Source organism: Harpia harpyja, chromosome 1 (genome assembly GCF_026419915.1).
Source record: "Harpia harpyja isolate bHarHar1 chromosome 1, bHarHar1 primary haplotype, whole genome shotgun sequence".
Classification (NCBI taxonomy): domain Eukaryota; kingdom Metazoa; phylum Chordata; class Aves; order Accipitriformes; family Accipitridae; genus Harpia; species Harpia harpyja.
The window spans coordinates 61,185,357-61,204,224 of record NC_068940.1 but is presented as its reverse complement, the minus strand read 5'-3'; the positions used below and the strand labels follow the sequence as shown (position 1 = coordinate 61,204,224).

The window sequence follows — 18,868 nt, the reverse complement described above, 5'->3', positions numbered from 1 at the left end:
GCAAGAGAATACAGATACTCACTTCATTTTAAGAACTTCATGCACATGTCTACTGTAGGAGGTTGGGCTTCCACTACGGTTAATAAAGTGAGAGCAGGCACCTATATCGGGCTCTACCTCTGAATTACCTTGTGGAAAAGTTTATTTTTCTCCATGGACTATGGAAAAAGCTGAGGAAGAGTAGTGTCCTAAGTTGAAGACAAATTTTAGGTGACATGACTACTCCTCTACATTTTTGCATCTTGAACAGGGCAAATTAACAACTTATTTCTGCTACACTGCTAAATATATATTTGAATGTTTATTTAACTGCTGTTTAACAAGGATGAAGACAGTCACAAAAATGTTTTAACATGTCAAATCTTTATCCCATTGTCCTTTTAAATGAATGATAATTTTCTTCTAATTGTAAGCATGTATATTCTTGGCTTGTTTAAAATATTTAGATTTTACTCTTTACTTTTACATTTTCTTCTCCTCTTTCTTCCCTTTTTTGTTTCTCTAATTTGCCACAGAAAGTAGACTGAAGGAGAGGAAAAGACAAAAGAAAATTGCACAAATATATTAATTGTCTTTGACACAGGAGACATTTTCTGCACAAATTTTTGTTTTCAGAAAGTCTGTTCCCCCCGCCAATAATAATAATAACCTTATAAAAAAACTTCCATGAGTTCTGTTTAATATAGATGGTATAGTCTAAAGGTGGCCTCTTGATCTAAAGAAAATCATAGCATTTCCTAACCTTGTACAGTATTTCTGCAATGGTATTTCTAAACATACTCTAACACAATTTTGCGTATGTGTACACCAGTCATCATAAATGGCTGACATTTGTCAACAGATACTACTCAAGAAGTTACTTCCTTTCTTATGGCTGGAATGAAATTTCCCCCTCCTAGCTACTGTGTTAAATTCTAGGTGATTTCTATTTTAACTTATTTCAGTATGAGTAGGGGACAGTCATAACTCGCTGTCTTATTTGAGCCTAAATATAATGTGACGTTTGCCTGACATCATTGTGACTGATCTTTGAAAAGTGATTTTTGTTGATTTCTTATATATGGCTTAAGGAACCTTGTAGACTTCCAAAAGTTTTCACCTGCCAATCATGTATGCTAGGTCTCATGACGGATCCAGTTTTGAACTGATGCTCACTCTCAAACCAATTTCTGTTTGTACTAATCAGGTTTCTGTTTTCCTTTTCTCTAGATTGCGGTCTTTGGTAAAGCAGTTAGAGAGAGGGGAAGCTTCGGTTGTAGACCTAAAGAAAAATTTGGAATATGCTGCGACTGTTCTTGAGTCGGTATACATTGACGAAACTAGGTGAGTTAACTACAGACATCAGCATTCTTCTTATATCTAGTACTAACAAAGCAAAATTGTAATTTACACGTCAGTTGGGAAAGTTGTTTTAGCCAAGATTTATTACTCACAGATAATATGTTTTTAATCATTAAAATACTGTATTCTGTGTAGAGTAGATCTTCAATCCTTGGTCTAAAAGCTTTAAGTTTTCCGGGGCAGGGGAGGAGATCAAAAGCAATCATAAATTTAATACATATTCTCTTGGAGAAATGTTTTCATAATAATTTTGTCCTGCTTTTTCTGAAAGTTTCTAAATTCCTACTCCTCTATTCCTTTTGAATAGTGTTAAATCTTTTCACTTGTATCAAGTCTTTGAAATTAAAAAAATTTTTACTCCAGGTCATGATAGAGGTAGACTGGTAAGACATTGCAGAGGAGTTCCCCTTTCTGTTATATGCCATTTCACCAGTGCTAAATGCACTTGTAGAGTCACTTCATATGACCAGAATGGGAAAGGAGAAGACTGTATGATACTAACTGTGAAGTTAGACATGACTGTAAATGAGCTCTGAAGGGCAGAAAGGTCAGGAATACTGACGAGCTGAAGATAAATCAGTGGGTGATTATGTAGTTGTGCTTCAGAAGGCTGATACTTCTTGTTTGTTGGCCTAGTAGTGAGTTTCACAATCTGACATTTAACTATACAAGAGGATAAGCAATCTGTTGAAGACTTGTACAAGTGTGTTCCATTAGGGCTGACAAACCAAAGACATTTAACAACTGCTTTAATTAGAATATATGTGAGTTTCTTTTTTGTTAATAATGTTGCAATGCTCTCCAAGGAAGTCTGTTTACCCATCTTTTCCCTCCCCCTTCTAGGCGATTACTGGACACAGAAGATGAGCTCAGTGACATCCAGTCTGACTCTGTGCCCTCGGAGGTCCGGGACTGGTTGGCTTCTACCTTCACACGGCAAATGGGGATGATGCTCAAAAGGACGGAGGAAAAACCCCGGTTCAGGAGTATCGTCCATGCAGTTCAAGCTGGGATATTTGTGGAAAGGTAACAGAGCATGTAATTACTTTGTTCTAGTAGCTGCCCAGGTATGGCAGATTGCACCTGTGGTATGCGATGACACAATGACAGGAGATGGAGGGGAGTACCTTAGGCCAAAAGACCTCAGAGAACTAGAAGATGACTCTATTGAATGAAGAATACTTTAATATACTTCTAATGATGTTCTACACAGATCTGGATAGCACCTCGAAACCTGGGATTAAGTAATAGATTGCAGCTTGAAACAGCACTTACTGATCTGTTCTTAGCATAATACAGATGTAATAGCACAGTTGGGATAGTTTTGACAGAGAATATGCACCTCTGCATAGCCCTAGGTCAACAGTGACAGCTTTTAAAATTCGGTCAGCCCAGACCAAGCCCTCCCTTACCTCTGTTTACTTCTGTGGTCTAGTTTTATTTATGAAGAACTGCTAAGAAACAGAAGAAAATCCTGTATCATAGTATTACTGGTATGAACTACAGACCAAGACAGATGTGAAAACTTTGGAGCCCAGGGCAGATTTCAAAAAACCCATTGAGTCCTCTCAGCCTTCTTTCTCTGTTGTGATTTGCGTCAGAACCTACTGCTAAAACTGATTTTGCTTTCTGAACCCTTTGAAACATTTAGTCATTTCAATTTGGACTGACTTCCAATCTTACTTTTTCTTATCGAGTAACCACTCTGTGCTTCAAGCTAGAAGGAGGGCTGGTGCATGTGAAACTGTCAAAAGACTTTAGGCAGCATGAAAGACAGCAGGTCCCAGGTCTCTACAGCAAAACTCAAGTCAGGAATGGAGGAGCAGAGTGCCTTTCACTGTTTATCAGAATCGCAGTGGCAGCCTACCAGCCCTCTGTGCAGGAGGCTGAGCGTATCAGTGGACCACAAGCCACACAGACACACAGAAACCTCCTCTGGCATGTCTATAGCCGATTTTTTTATCTGTGTACCAAAGTTACTGTACATGTGTTAAGAGTGGCAGCAAATTGTGATAAGACTAGACCTGTCATTTCTCCTTGGAATGGGTTTCTCCTAGGTTTGACAGGCTATTTGTGAATTAACCCTCACTCTCAGTGGGGGGCTTGCTCAACAAGGAATTAAATGAACTGCAGAGAGCTGGCTGCAGGAGGCTGTTTTCCAGCTGATCTGAATCACCCTGACCCAAAGGAGGAAGTGTTCAGATATGATATGGCAGCAGAGGAGGGCTGTGGCTCTTCTGAGCTAAGGGAGAGGGGCTCTGCCTGAATTGTCACTTAAGAGAAGGCTATGGGGCTCCTGACTGGAAGGAGTAGGGGGTAAGAAATTCTATAATTTGGGGAATGGGTGAATTTAATTCTCCAAAGGGGGATGACTTTTTTCAGGTCTGAGTACAGAACATGACAAAGAAAAAGGGAAGTGAAAGAAGACTTCACACAGCATCATTTCAGATGGGAGAAGAGAGCTTTCCATCACCTCCTTTTAGTCCTATGTTGCTTAAGTGCAAAAACGAGTGACCTGCGGAAAGGCATTTTAGCTATGACAGTGTTTCTGCATTCACCAAGCCTGTTAAACACAGTGTAGCCTGAAAACAAGTTTAAAATCTGGTACATACTTCAGTGCTCTGTTTAGTATGGTTGAAGATGTTGATTATTGCCTTATGCTTTCTCTCTCTCTCCCTCAAACACACACCCACAGCGAACACCCCAAAGATTTTATATCAGTCTTAAAAAAGATGCAGACAAAAGTAACAGCTGTACCAAACTAGAGTTGATTCATTGCAGACAACAAATGATTTCTGAAGTGCATTTAGAATTAGCTTGCATGTGGACCAGTGAGGACTAAGGGAAATGAAAAAGCAGTATGGTCATCTGTAGTGGAAAATGGGGAACATCTTGTTTATTTGAGTGTAGCCTTTCCCTCTGATGAAGACCTGATATTGGCAGATTCTCTGTGATGTCCTGCCAGGTAGCCAAGCTATGAGATACTGGGGAGCGTATAGTCTCAGGTTAGGCTATACAATAAGAATGGTATAGAGAATGTTGTGCAAGTTAGGAACAAGAAGGAAGAAAATAAACAAAGTTGCAGTTAGGGTTTTGTGGGCTAAATAAGGTCTCATGTAATGGTCTGTTGCTTTACGATTTTTGTTTAGTTGGTTGTTTTGTTTTGTTTAATTCTATTTATGCATTGCCTTATCTATTTTATCTTTGTAGAATGTACAGACGGACTTCAAATATGGTCGGTTTGAGCTACCCACCAGCTGTAATTGGAGTGCTAAAGGTAATCCCAATAAAAAGGTGTTGGGGCGGGTTCTGTACAAAGCATCAAGATAACACTGTGATATTTGACTTGGTAAGGGGGTCTTAGTACTTGCCCTTCTCCCTGACATTTAGTTTAGTTCACATACATTAATCGTTTACTGACCTAAGGGAATATCCTTTCAATAAAGGAAAGAATAGAGTTCAAGGCTGTGGCCATTTTCAGGTTGTGATGGTTACAGCTCTGTTCTAAATTACAGTGATTAAGCTGAGGACTTAGTAACATGGTGGAATCAACCACAACCTCCCACGGGGAAGAAAGAAAACACAGATGGAGAGAAGTAGAGAAGGAAAAGGATCAGTTGCTGTGAGAGAAGTGAATTTCTTGCGTTGCTCAGCTTCAGGTCTTCGAGGTGACAATCAGTTTAGGAATAATGACCCTTTCATGAGTTTTGAGGTTTCAGAGAAAAACTGATTAGTCAGAAGTAGTCTGAAAATAAAAAAAAGGTTTAATCCATGGGACAATTGCAAAGTTCTTGACTTAGGCAGGAATTCTCAAGACTACAAACACAAGTTGGCAACCAACTGCGTACACAGCAGCTTTGCAGATTACATGTTGCATGTGGTTCATCCATGCCATGCAACGGTAAAAAAAGGCGATACAGTGGGGCAATACACAGGGGCATTACGTGTAAAGCTCATGAAGCAATCCTGCTGCTCTACTCCACACTGGAAAGACCTGCAGTAAGGGTACTGAATCCTTTTTGGTTTGGATAGTACAACTCATCAAAAGATGTGTAGGAATTACAGAAGGTCCACTGAATGCAAGAAGAATGATCAAACATGCCTTTCACGTACAGAATCAAGGCATCCATCCACACCTTTTTCCAACTGCAGGTTGACAAGTGTTAGCTTCACTCCTGCAAATTGGATCTAAAGTCTTTGTTCTTTTAGAACTACACCCCATAACCAGCTTATGAGACATATCTATAATGGTACCTCTTCTCCTGAGCTCCTCAGCAGTAACAAGACAATTCAAGAGCCATCAGCTGCTCTCAGCTAACTTAAACCTTACAGAAACCCTCTCCTCTTTCTATGTTTTTAAATGATTACAGGTCATAAAGAGGACTAATCATCTAGAGTAAGTTAAGACACATCAATAACAACAAAGGCATTGACTAATTTTGCTCATGGTGAAATAACTGCTGCTTGGCCACTGTGCACTCTAGGATGTATTTTCTTCCAAAACTATTTTGAGAACATGTCTTTGCCTGGATGGCCTTGGTTTTGGTAGTGGATGTGGTTGAAATAGGAGTTACTTGTTTTGAAGAAGTCTTCTGTCTTTGAAATAATACTTCATCTTGAATTTCTCAGTCCCATCTCCTTAATGGAAAATGGCACATTTTGATGCTTGCTTCAGTCCAGTAAAGCCATGTAAAAAAACCTTACAACTACCCGACTGCTTGGTGTGCTCTGTAAAACGAGCTGATGGTTTAAGCATGCAAAAGGGTGTAGGAGTGTACCACACACATCTCTTCAGCTGTTCTGGATTGCCATAATCAACATTCCCCTCAGAGTCATGCTAATAAGTACAAGGATTTAGATGACATGGAGTCAAAACTAGCTTATTTTTGAACTATGTGCTCTCCTTTTTGCTGCCATGGCCAACAGGACGTCTGCACTGAGTAACCCAAAGCTGTGGAATCAGCTTGGCAAAATGAGGTTGGTTCTGATAAAACGATGAAATACTGCAGCTTCTGTAAAAAATGCAGATGGAGTGGTAGCAGTGCAAGTCCTAGTTGTATAATCTCTCTCACTTTTTCAGTGGATGAGAAGTTAGGCAATTTTTTTAATTGATTGCACAACATCTCTCTCTATATCTATATATTGGATACTGATTTTTCTACTGCAGTAGCCTGTTGCCTTTCTGCATGACATGGGTGTGGTGATGTAAGATCTGTTGCCATAAAAGGGATGATCAGCCTTGTCTCTCTTTTGAATAGTGACCATACATACCATTCATACAGACATGTTTGAATAAGTAAGTATGTTAATTTACCCAGTAAGTTGTAGTGATCTGCTGTTCAGCAGTGTAGTGCTAGAGACAGAACTTCACATTAACTAGTTGCTGAAGTAGTTACCTGCTTTAGAAGTGAATTTTTCAGCTTTTTTCTGATGCCCATGCTGTCAGGGCAATATTTTCTGGGCTAGCTAATGTACAGGTAATGAACACAGAACCTGTAGTCATTTACAATGTCTGCAGTATAGACTTCTGCTTGTCTGTGGCTACAAAAGTGTCAGGCCTTCCAGTAGTGTTGAGCAGAGTAACACCTATCCCTGAATCTGCTTGTTGGCTTATAAAACAAACCAAGTCTCCAAGGTTAAGGACAGACAGAAAGGCAGGAAACTGAGCATTTAGGAAGAACTGGTGTTTCACTTCATCTCTAGGTTCCCCCAAGCAGTGGAGCAATGGCCAAGTATTATGGACACAGAACTGAGAAGTAAGACACCTTGGACTATTTGCAGTTACACCACAGTGGGTTTATGTGGCATTAGAGCAGCTTATGACATTTCAGCTGAGGCTAAGGGGCCTGTGACCTAGAGATGTGTAGCACAGAAAGTTTCCCATCCATTGCTTCTCCTGCTCTCCTTAGGGAGAAGAAACTGTTTTTCTCCTCCTTCACAAGACATCTGTGAAGTTCTGCCTCCCTTTAGATCTCTCCCCATTATAGGGGTCACTTCTGTGTTAAATTATTTTTTAAGGTCATAAAATCGACTAATTTTCAAAGTGTAACTAGTGTTGCTGCAAGCCTCTAAGCCATCTGTGACACTTTCATGCTTCTGTTAAGAGGATTTTTCCCCCTAGTTATTCAGGGTAAAATGCTGCTGTCATTATTGTCAATAGCAAAACTTCTGTTGACTTGACAAGAGCAAGGATTTCTCCCTCATTAAAATCTAGATATCACTACTATGAAACTTATTGTCTATGTGGTTAACCATTATTTCATGCAAAAGAACAATTCTGATGTACTATTCTGCAATTTCACAATTTGGTAAATTTTATCTGCTGCAAGAGCACAACATTAACTGTAGGAAAAACATATAGAGGAACAAAACTTTTTTATTTCTACAAGATAAGATTGCCTTACAGTGAATTAAATTTCAGCATAGCTGAGACATTATTTTCAATGCTATAGGACCCCAAAGTAAATTATTATATACATGCAAGTGTTAAATTAATTTGCTTCCTTGACTGAGATAAGTGATTACAAAATAAAAACACTCAAAAACCAGGAAAATACATAAAATTGACTCAGTGGATGCTTTGGGCATTATTTTTCTTGCCCATTTTCTAAGTTTGTTCAAGGGCTTCAAAACATGTTTTCTTGGTGGAACTTTTTCCTCTCTTGGTTGTTTTTCCTCTCCAATGCCTACTGAAAGTGTTCAAAAGCTGCAATTTATGATTGCTCTTCTGTGACTTGGGTCACAAATCATCTCCGGAGAAGCTTGACCCTGCCTTCAATGTGTGGGCTCCACACAGCTTGTAATATCAACTGCTCAGCAAGCAAGTGATTTACTGGGGTAGGTGAAAGCAGAGCTGAATCTTCAGCATCCTTGATATTCACTCATTAATTAATCTTTCTGTGGACTGTTCTTCCACAAGAGGCATACTCAGCTCTGTGTAATCAACACTGTGCAAGTAGCAAGGTTGTCAGGATCAGCCTATGCTGGAGAAGGACAGTACCAAAATACGTTGGTCTTGTTCAGAACGTAAGAAGTCCTGTAGCTATGCTGATGTATGGGTGACCGCCCACAAGGCGGTTAAAGGTCACTGTCCTTTGCATTTGACTTGAAGTCAGGTCCTTACCTGGAACATGACCATGACAACAAACAACAAAGGTGCTTTAAGAGCTCGGTAGATAATTGTAATTTAGGATTTTTAGTATTGCTAAAAAAGATGGCAGATTTTTAGACTCTAATCCTTAGCAGTATTCAACATTATGTCTAGCCAAACACCATTTCTTGCACTGAGAGCGACTGTGCACATGTGTATGTGATATGTAGTCATCTTTCTTTCTTGGTGAAAGCACCACAAGGAAATGCAAAGGTAACCTGCAACAGAGTTTGAAAGTGGAGGGAAATTTCAGTGTACAGATGTCAATCTTTAATATGCAGTTTAAGGAGAGTCATTTGGATAAATCCCTGTGAGAAGTACATCGAAGTTCTCAGCAGGCAAGAGAGATTGAGAGCTGGTCCTGTGCCAGGTGCAGCTGCGTGGTTGATCTGTGTATCATTCTTCTAGCTATAACTCCTTCTGCACCTTTCCTCTTTGTTGCTAGGAGGAGGAGAGAAGGGTTCATAGGGTTTCAGGAACATCCAACTCTGAGATCAAGGAGCTTTATCTTGCTAGAAAATGAGTGCTGTCAGCTCCCACGGCCTTCCCTAAGAGTTGAGATTTGAACTCAACCTTCTGCAAGAAGGTTTATACCTTATACTTTAGCTTTATGAGCTGGGAAGTGAACTTTCCCTCCTCAGTCTCTTGACTGACCACCCTGCAGCATTAATATATCATTTACAGCTGACTGGAACTTTCCCAACTGGAATTAGATATTTACTCTTCTGTTATAAAGGTTGTTTTTTGCATCATTGTTAGCACTTAATGTAACATTACTGTGATTTTCTCTTGCTCTGTAGTTTTCTGAATGCCCCAGTGGACTCACTTATCTTTAAAAAAAAAAAAAAAATAAGGAAAATCAGGATCATGCTGTCTTTGGGCAATTTAAGCTGCAATAATCACAATTCAGGATTAATATTAAAATCAGAAGGAACTAAGTTGTTCTTTGGGTCTAGCAAGATAGTTCTTCTAGTTAGTTATTATTTTGGTTGATTGAACAGTAAGTTGTAAAAATATGACCACAGGTGCCTGGGATTTTTTTACTGCAAAAAGCATGCCACCTTACTCTGTTTTAAGCATGAGTGAAGCATTGGAGTGCTTTGCTCATAATACAAAGTCATAAGAACTCTATAGGGACAGCAAAATCCAGAGGCTTTAATATCATTAAAAAGCATATCTTCATGATTCCTGTTTCCTTCAAAGTTAATATTCTTTTTCATAGACATAGCACGTGGGTAGGGGACAGAGAAGGGTAAATCAGTCACAATAGGGCCATCCCAACGTTTCAGGTACTAAAGCAAAGCAGGATTCTTACGGGTTTGGATTCAGCCTTTGCTGATTAAATTCTGGTGTGGAGAATTGCTATGTTTAGAATAAACAAACAGCATATGTGTTCTTAATGGAAGCTTCTTAAACACAAGTCATACAATACTGATGAGTAAGTTAGACTACATTGGTTAAATGGAATTGAAGAAGTTAAAAAAAAAAAAGTTATGCACTTATATTACCACTCTGATTCTCCATTTGTAGATGTAATGTGATAGAAATTGAACTATCATTGTAAAAGGGATGACCATATTAACTGTCTTTTCTACCCACTCTTGCAGAATGTAGACAAGTGGTCCTTTGATGTATTTGCACTAAATGATGCCAGTGGGGATCATGCACTGAAATTCATTTTCTATGAACTTCTCACACGCTATGATCTGATCAACCGTTTCAAGGTCAGTAGTTAGAAGATAGGTCTCTTCCATCTTGGATTTTGTTCAACTTCCCTTTCATCCTGCTTTGTTCCATTCAGAATGCAATTGTAGTGCTATTCGAAGGCTTCGTGGACTCTGCATTTTCCCCAGTAAGCAAGACCAAATGTTTTTTAAGTAGTACTTCTGATTGCAATGGGACACCATGAAGTAGACAGGCGTCCAAACAGGCTTTCCCATGGAATCCATGGGAAATACTACATTTGATCCTGTGGGAACAATGGTGTCATTCTCCTGAGATTCATAGGACTCTCAAGGGTGCAGGCAAAAAAGGAGAGCTTGAATTCAAATTCAAATTCATCCAAAGAAGCATGGCCAGCAGGTCAAGGGAGGTGATTCTGCCCCTCTACTCTGCTCTGGTGACACCCCACCTGGAGTACTGCGTCCAGCTCTGGGGTCCTCAGTACAGGAAAGACATGGACCCACTCCAATACGTCCATAGGAGGGCCACAAAAATGGTCAGAGGGATGGAACACCTCTCCTATGAGGAAAGGCTGAGAGAGTTGGGGTTGTTCAACCTGGAGAAGAGAAGGCTCCAGGGAGACCTTGTTGTGGCCTTTCAGTGCTTAAAGGGGGCTTATAAGAAAGATGGGGACGAACTTTTTAGTAGGGCTTGTTGCAATAGGACAAGAGGTAGTGGTTTTAAACTAAAAGAGGGTAGATTTAGACTAGATATAAGGAAGAAATTTTTTACGATGAGGGTGGTGAAACACTGGAACTGGTTGTCCAGAGAGGTGGTGGATGCCCCATCCCTGGAAACCTACAAGGTCAGGTTAGACAGGGCTCTGAGCAACCTGATCTAGTTGAAGATGTCTCTGCTCATTGCAGGAGGGGTTGGACTAGATGACCTTTAAAGGTCCCTTCCAACCCAAACTATCCTATAATTCTAGAATTGTTACAGAGGTTTGCAGATACAAATGTGACATATCTTTTCCTCCAGCTCTGAACAGGCTTAAATTTGGATAGCAAAAACGTTGCTCTCAGATCTTGACCATTCTCCCCACACAAATATTCTGCTGTCCCTTCTTCCATTGACACTTCCACTCCCTGGGTGTCCCCACTCACTTTGGCTGGAAAGGGTTTACAGTTCTCTGGCTCCTGTACTTCTTCAGGAACTGCCTGTACCCGATTAGAAATGTTTGAAGAAGGTAACTGGTCAGAACTGCATCCTCCCCTGATATGTACCCAGGAGGAGAACAACAATGCTCCTCTAACTATGGAAATATGAGCGGTCAGGGTATTTGCCGTATAAGCAGATGAAACTGGAGAACCCATGTTGCCAGTTGCATATGTTGCAGCTGACACCACCTGCGTAGTCTCCTCTCTAGAAATCCCCTAAACTGCATGTTCTTGAGTGTGCGCAGTTCTACTCTTGGAGTCAGAAAAGCGTGGCAAGACCGTAGGATGGGCAGGCTGGATTTTGCCGTGAAAAGCCAGAGGTCTGATAAATGATACTTCTCTTAGTAGAGTATCTCAGACTTGCTATATGATGTGTTTCATTAGAAAATCTTGAATGTCAATAGTAAAGCAGAGATATATTCCAGTGGGTTGTCAGGGGAACAGACAGATGCTTGTGGCCTAATTAGGAATATTTCTCCACGGGGAATCAATCAAGTGCTCTTTGTTACTTTTCATACTGCATGTGTCTTCCACATGGCATTTCATAGTATACATACTTTTGTGTGTTTATGTGTGGGAATGATTAATCCATAATGTAATTAGGTATGGGAAAGCCAGTTTGAGGAAGTAACCTGGATTCACTCTCTCTCTCTCTCTTGTGCCTGTTTCAGATGTTTTAGCGTGTTATTTATCTGTGAAGTACAAACTGCTCTTTGGGACCTCTTATCAAAATGCTCCCCTCTGAATGATAGCCATTAAAGGTGATTATTTTGTTTTTAATTCTGTCTGCTTTACTCAGATTCCCATTTCTGCCCTGGTGTCCTTTGTGGAAGCTCTGGAGGTTGGCTACAGCAAGCACAAAAACCCATATCACAACCTAATGCACGCCGCAGATGTGACACAGACAGTCCATTACCTCCTTTTCAAGACAGGCGTAGCGGTAAGTACAAGAGTTGGCATCCTGAATGTATAATGAGATTACAACAGTTTTTGCGCAGTAAGGAGATTATGATTATCCACAGTAGAACTTGTTTGCACTGTAGACAAACTTGATTTGCTATGGCTGTGCTAATGAAAGTAGAGACTTAGGATTATGCAGAAATAGAAGGTAGGTGAAGATATCATTAAATATTTTAACTGTGATCTAAAAGAGGACAAATGAGAAACCCAAGCTCCGTTTTTCACTCTGCCATAGATCTGCTGGGTGATTGTGCCAACTCACTTTTGTTGGAATTCATTTCACCTCATGTAAAGCAGCAAATTGTCTAAGCTTTCTTCTTACTTACGGGAGCAAGGCAGTACCTCCGAAGGACAATTCATTCCACTTAACTTGAGGATGACAAGAGCCATGCTCTGGAGATGCTGCTCTCCATCCAGACTCTACAGCAAAGCCGGCTGAACTGGCTTGCGCTTGGGAGCAACCTTTTGTGCACACGGTCCCTTGATTGTCACAGTCGTGTTGCTTTCAATTCTGAAGGCAGACCTGGATGCTCTTCCCGGAGGAGTAACGTGCTCCAGTGCCTGCTGTAAACACGTCCCCAGTCTCCTGTGTTGAATGTAGACTGCCCCTGTGGATTGCAATGTTTACCAAAGACGTATTTGGAAGGAGTCAGGCCCTGTCTGTCTCGAGACCTGACCCAGACTGCCCGATTCTGACCAAAGGTGTGTCAGTTGCTCCTGATTGTGTCTGAAGTAAACAGGAATTAGGTCGAATTGGCAACTGCTACAGATGCATACTCAAACCCTCCCGTGAGATCCCAAATTGGTCCCTGCTGCTTTTAGGGCCCTTAGTTAATGAAAATGCACTGAAGGCTGTAGTCAGTAAGAATAATAGAGCGTTGAGTAATGCAAATTGCATTATAATGGTGAGCAAATGGATCCCCTTTTTCTCCTGAAACCGTTGAAGAAGGGCAGTTTTCACTTGGGGCTGCTCTGCTCTGAAGAGGGACTGGATGGAAACAGCCCTCCTGCCTGTGTATGTTCAGAACTGCCTTTTCCCACCTTGCTGCTTCTCGGGTCTGTTAGTAATTTAGCTGCAACTCATCTGTGAATGAATGAGTGCTGTTTCATTCTAGCCCCTCTTGCCAGGGTGCTGAATGGGGTGTCCTATTCTGTCTGGGAGCGCAATAAAGCTAGGCAAGTGTTAAAAAAGAGAGAACTGGAAGGGCATGAAAATGCAGGAGTAAGCGATGGAATAGTTTGCCTTTTTTTTGCTCTAAGAGGGAGAGAGATGATGTAGCAGCTAAAAAGAAAACCAAAACCAAACCCCTCTCGTAAACCACACCAAACCAAACCCCACCGCCCCAATGTTTTCACCTATGTACAGAGCAAACTGGATATGAAGTCCCTGAGGTGCACCAGGACTGTCAGTTTTGGGTGTTCCCTGGTTTGCAGCAAGCCCTGGGCTCCAGTAACCTGTGCTGGATGCCTGCCAGTCCGCTCCATGGCTCCACGTGGGAGCAAAGCAATCAGTGCTGTTGAGTGGAAACCAAGGTGTAAAAAAGTAGTTGACAGCACGGCTTGCTCCCTGCTGGCTGTGGGGTTAAAGACCTTAAAGCCAGAGGAGCTCAGGAACTCCCAGAGGTATTTTTTCCTGTAGAACCAGTTTTCATGGCAAAGCTCCACTTCCATGTTTTACTCTTAGCATTGAGGTGAAGCTTTTTTCTCACCTGTCTCGTGAACTAGAGATGCGAGGCCGCTTCTGTGCATGTTGGCAAATGACACTCGCATTTGAGTGCTCTCATAGTTCTTGTTTGATCAAGCAGGTAGGAGAGATGAGCCCGTGGCTTGTACCCTACCAAAGAGAGTAGGGAAGCCAGCTGGGGGAAATCGAGCTCGCTCTCTTTTATTTATTTATTTATTTATTTATTTATTTATTTATTTATTTTTTACACGAGGCCTTTGCTGTTCTGGGTACCAAAACTAGCGTAAGTGAAGTGCATGTGGGAGATCAACAGGATGGTTTTCTATGTGGTATTGGGTCAGGAAAGCAATTGCTTTCCAGCGTTGTGGAAGATCAGCGGTCAGACCCAGCCCTGAGCCTTCTCTTCTCCCAGCTGCACGGCGGCAGTTCCCTCCGCCTGCCCTGGTGTGCCACGTGCCCCGGCCCCTCACCATCTCGAAGGCGCCGGGCTGGGCCCGCACCACGTTTGTCAGTGTCTTTCCTGTCCTGGGGAGACCAGAACGGGACACGGGAGTCCGCATACAGTCTCCAAAGTGCCGAGTAAGAGAGGAGAGCGTTGTTTTGGGTTTTAAAGTGGCTTTTATTGGGGCTTATTGTTTTTTAATTGGGCTTTATTGTTTTTTATTGGGTTTTTTAATTGTTTATTGCCCAGTCTTGTCAAAACTTCTTCCGGTCAGAACTGAGGCTTGTGCTTCTCTAAAGCGCTGACTGTCCGTCTTGAATGTTTGCAGGGATGGGGCATCTGCCTTCTTTGGTGACCCTCTTTTGCTATCCTCTGCACAGTGCCAGGGTGGGTCTGGCTTCATCTTCACCCACCCATTTGGTAGCTGAGGCGAGAGCTAGCTGAGGACAGCCACCCCCCACTGGCTTTGTCACCCTCAGAGTGACCAAATGCCACGTCCAGGCCCCAATAACCTGGGTGGCGCTCCAGGGGAGTCCAGGAGGCTCGTCCAGATGGTGTCCAGTGGTGTAAGCGGTGTTCGGCGGTCTCCGGCGGTCTCTCTCCCTGCATCCGACGGTCTCCGGCGGTCGGTCTCTCTCCATCCGACGGTCTCTGGCGGTCTGCAGTGGCATCCGGCAGTCTCCAGTGGACTCCAAGGGACACCTCCTGGTGCAGTGGTGCTGCCGGCCAGAAGATGGCAGCCCCTCTCCTCGCCTCTTCCCCAGGGCTGAGGGCGGAGGAGATGGCCGCCCTTGATGAGGGGCGGGGGTGGGGGTGGGCAAGCAGAGCTCATGTGCGGCTGTCAAGCCGGGTGAAGTTGCTGCTGAGCCTGGCGAGCGGCCGTGGCTGTTTCTGGCCCGCTTAGGGCTGGCGCCGCTTGTTGGGAGCTGGCTGCTTGGAGGGTCCCGGAGAGCCCCCGGCGGTCCTGCGGCGCTTTGGGCAGCATGCTGCTGGAGGAACCCCGGGCATGGTGGTGTGGTGCCCCATCGGCCCTGCGCGAGGTGGGTCCACCTCCATGGGCTCTTCCTCTTGTGGAGGTGGGTCCACCTCCATGGGCTCGTCGCCATTGTGCGGCAGGTCGACCTCCATGGGCTCGACTCACCTGCCGTAGGTGCTGCTCCTCCCGTCAGCCTGCTTGCGTTTTTTGGGCTGGGGAGGCATGCTGAGTGGTTCCGAGAACCTCTCCTCTGTCTTGCCCCTGAGCGTGGGCTCTCGCCTCGCTTCGCCGGGTCCTCCTCTACCAAGCACGCGTGGTGTCAGAGTCTGTAGCTGCTCAGCGAGCTGTGGGCCGGCCGCAGGGGTGCCAGCTTCTGTGCCGGAAGGCCGGTGACATCGCCAACAGCAGTTAGGGTGGCTGGTGTGGTGGCCCATGATGCCCCATTCCGGGCGGCCATTTTGCTTGCCAGAGAGAAAGGCTGCCCCTCGGGCACCGGGGCTGCCCTGCAGCTGCCCTTGTGTGCCCTGGGCTCCAGCTCCAGCCCCCTCCTCGTGCCAGGCCTGGGGTCCCCTCGACGGGACGGTGGCCACAGTGTCCCGGGAGGGTCGGGGAGTCTCCATTACCCTCCAGCTGCTGGGCTGCCTGCAAGTGGCCTCGTCCCCGCACCTGACAGCAGCAGAGAGGGGCAGAGGGGAGGAGAGGGCCTGGCGTCCTCCGGGCCGCTGCGCAGGGGCGACGGGAGGAGGCCATTGTAGGGCCACCGAGGGAGGTCCTTGGGGCCTGGAGGTGGGGTTTTCAGTGAGGACGGGAAGGCCCATGGGGGATTGCTGTCCCCGGCTAGTTCTTGCCTCAGCTACCGAACGGGTGCTTGAAGATGAAGCCAGAGCTGCCCTGGCGTTGCTCAGAGAATAGCTGCAGATCAGTCGTGCCTCTAGACAAGCACGCAGGACCGATTTGATCTCGGCTACGGGCTCTTCAGGGGAGTGCTTAGGGTGAAGGGTGTGGAGGTGCTTCCCTCCCATCAGGTGATTCCCATGTACAGTGTAAAAGCTGTTGAGAGCACCGCATCAGTTAAGGAGGAAAGGGAGGTGTCTTTCCTTCCTCCACAGCGACTCAATGAGCAGCAGTCTGCAAAGAGCAATCTTGCCGGCTGCGGTGTGGTTGGAAGAAGGAGAACGAAGCTGGCTGCGAAGGTGTTTCTGGTGACGGCTGGCCGTGCCTGTGCTGCCACGGTGACAGCGCATCCCGATGTGCCCCTTGTTCCTGTGTCGTCCCAGTCCTCTGCTTTCGTGGCCTGTATGGATAGAGAAGGCAATACCGACTTCTAAACTGTGCACCGGTGTCACGGGGGAAGGTGTCATCTCTCCGCTATTTACTGGTTTCCTTTCTCCCTTTGGCTCGTGCTTCTTTGTCAAGGCCACCGTGCAGACCGCGTCTTTAGGGAATTGTTTGTCTTTTCTGTGGGTTAGATTTTTACTAGCTTTTAGGTGAGAGAGCGAGCTGGCGTCGGTGGGGAGGAGGTGCTGGTGAGCGCTGTCGTTTTCCTGTAATAAAAAGCATTCTGGGTGATGGAGATCTCAGGGCACCTTTTCTGTATTCGTACCGTACTTGTTGCCATGGTGCCGCATGCGCAGGAATAAAACAGGAGATAGGTTTAGGTAGTAATGGTCAGAGGGCAGCTTGTCTCTAGGACATTTCCTTGGCCTGAGTTGATAGGCAAGTAATCTTTATTGGAAAATGTTCTGATATGACCACGTGTGACGGAAAAGGACTTCACTGCAAGGTTCAAGCAAATGGTTTGTTTGAACCTCACTTACAGACTTAACACGCCACTATTGCAGGTTTTACAGATACAATGGAGGAATGCACTATTGCAATTTTTTAAGGCAAGAGTAGTACCCGATTACAACCACAAGCGATTCACAGACAACCACAAGCACACACGCGTTTACAAACTCAAAGCATGAACAGGCTCTTCTCTTACCTCCTTTCTTCATTTTCTGAAAGGTAAAGAAGATGAAACTATTTCAGTTGGCTTGCTTTTCTGCTTTTTCCTCTGCTTTTACATAGACTGTGCTTCTCTGATACAAAGGTGCTAGCCCCGAGTAAAGACAGATCACTCTGAAAGGGTGTAATGTAAAACATGGACGGGCTTTTGTGCATTATTAGTATCATTAAATACGGTCCAGTGAGACCTCAGTGGAAACACCTCTTGCAAACAGTTTCTGGGGACTATTGAGCCAGGGCTGCTATGCAGCATGCAGGCTGCAGCACCATAACGTGTTGTGTAGACTTAGAAGACAATGGCAGAAGCAAAGTGCTAAAGCGGGTCAGAGCAAAAAGTAACAGCTGTGTGTGTCCCAGGCTCTGATGTGACTGAGAAGCAAAACCAAGAAAAGGCAAAATACCTATGCTCAATTCTCTCTGTAATGTGTTTCAGCCTTAGCTCGACCTGGCAGCAAGTGCACAAACCTGTCGTCCTCTAGCGTATGCCTTTTGAGATGTTCTCTCACGCATTACCTATGTCTGGTAAATTACCTGTGTCCACATGCCTTTCAAAGTCACCTGCTTTTGTGACGCCTGCTGTTTGAAGTGACAAAGAAGAACTCCTCAGTCTTAAAATACTTTCTTTGTTAATGTCTCTGAAGTATTCTTCCTCTCTGGTTCAGAGGAAACAATGTTCTGAAATATGCGCAGAGGTCAGTGAATGTGCATATTCCGGATTTACATCTATGAAAGGGAAACTAGTATTTGTGTGCTTGTGAGCATATGTAGATGCTGGGACTGAAGTCAGTGACTCGTTTGCCTGAGCTGAGCCCTTTGCTTTTGCCTTCTTACTGTAATAAGCTGTGCACAAAGTCTCCCATGCAGTCCATTACGATGGAGTTGCACTCCAGAGGGTGCAGTGAAGTGTCTGCTGTTTCCCAGGAATAATCCCAAGCACTGATTGTTCCCACAGCCAAGTGATACGTGGCGTCTGGTTTAGGATCTGATGTAGCACTGTAAGAAACCACTCTTGTGCTACCAGAAGCAAGGGGCTTACCGTGTGCCAACAGTGACATTTCAGCTTTGCTTCCCTTGTTAGAATGCTTTCTTTAACTTTGTTTCTTCCTTTTTTTCCTTTTAGTTTCCACCCCGCCTCTCCTGCAGGGTACACCCCATCTCAATGTGCATAGATTAATGTAGTTTGAAAACGAGCTCTAGAGGTCATTGATCCTAGCCTACTGCTCACAGCAGGGCTAGCTTCTAACATGCGTAGTATGTTCACACATGGTAAAGGAAGGTAGGGGACATTTTCCGATTTCCAGAATTTCTCGCATCAGTACCTTATCCTTACTCTAGCTACATAGTTGTTCAGTTCATCACTTTCACAATATTTCGGCAAGGAACTTGGACATGCTGGAACGCAAGACTTTGGTTTCAGAAGGCATGTTGG

General features: G+C 44.1%; 1 protein-coding gene across 9 annotated transcripts in view; it reads left to right on the top strand.

Annotated features, from left to right (window-relative positions):
* The window catches only part of PDE1C (phosphodiesterase 1C), a 334,278-nt gene that overhangs the window by 242,768 nt on the left and 72,642 nt on the right, over positions 1-18,868 (top strand). For all 9 annotated transcript variants that reach the window (XM_052796719.1, XM_052796772.1, XM_052796729.1 and 6 more), the window contains 5 exons: positions 1,210-1,323; positions 2,185-2,367; positions 4,552-4,618; positions 10,099-10,215; positions 12,170-12,310. In XM_052796719.1, coding sequence (XP_052652679.1) covers positions 1,210-1,323; positions 2,185-2,367; positions 4,552-4,618; positions 10,099-10,215; positions 12,170-12,310 — 622 coding nt within the window. The remainder of the gene's footprint in view (positions 1-1,209; positions 1,324-2,184; positions 2,368-4,551; positions 4,619-10,098; positions 10,216-12,169; positions 12,311-18,868) is intronic.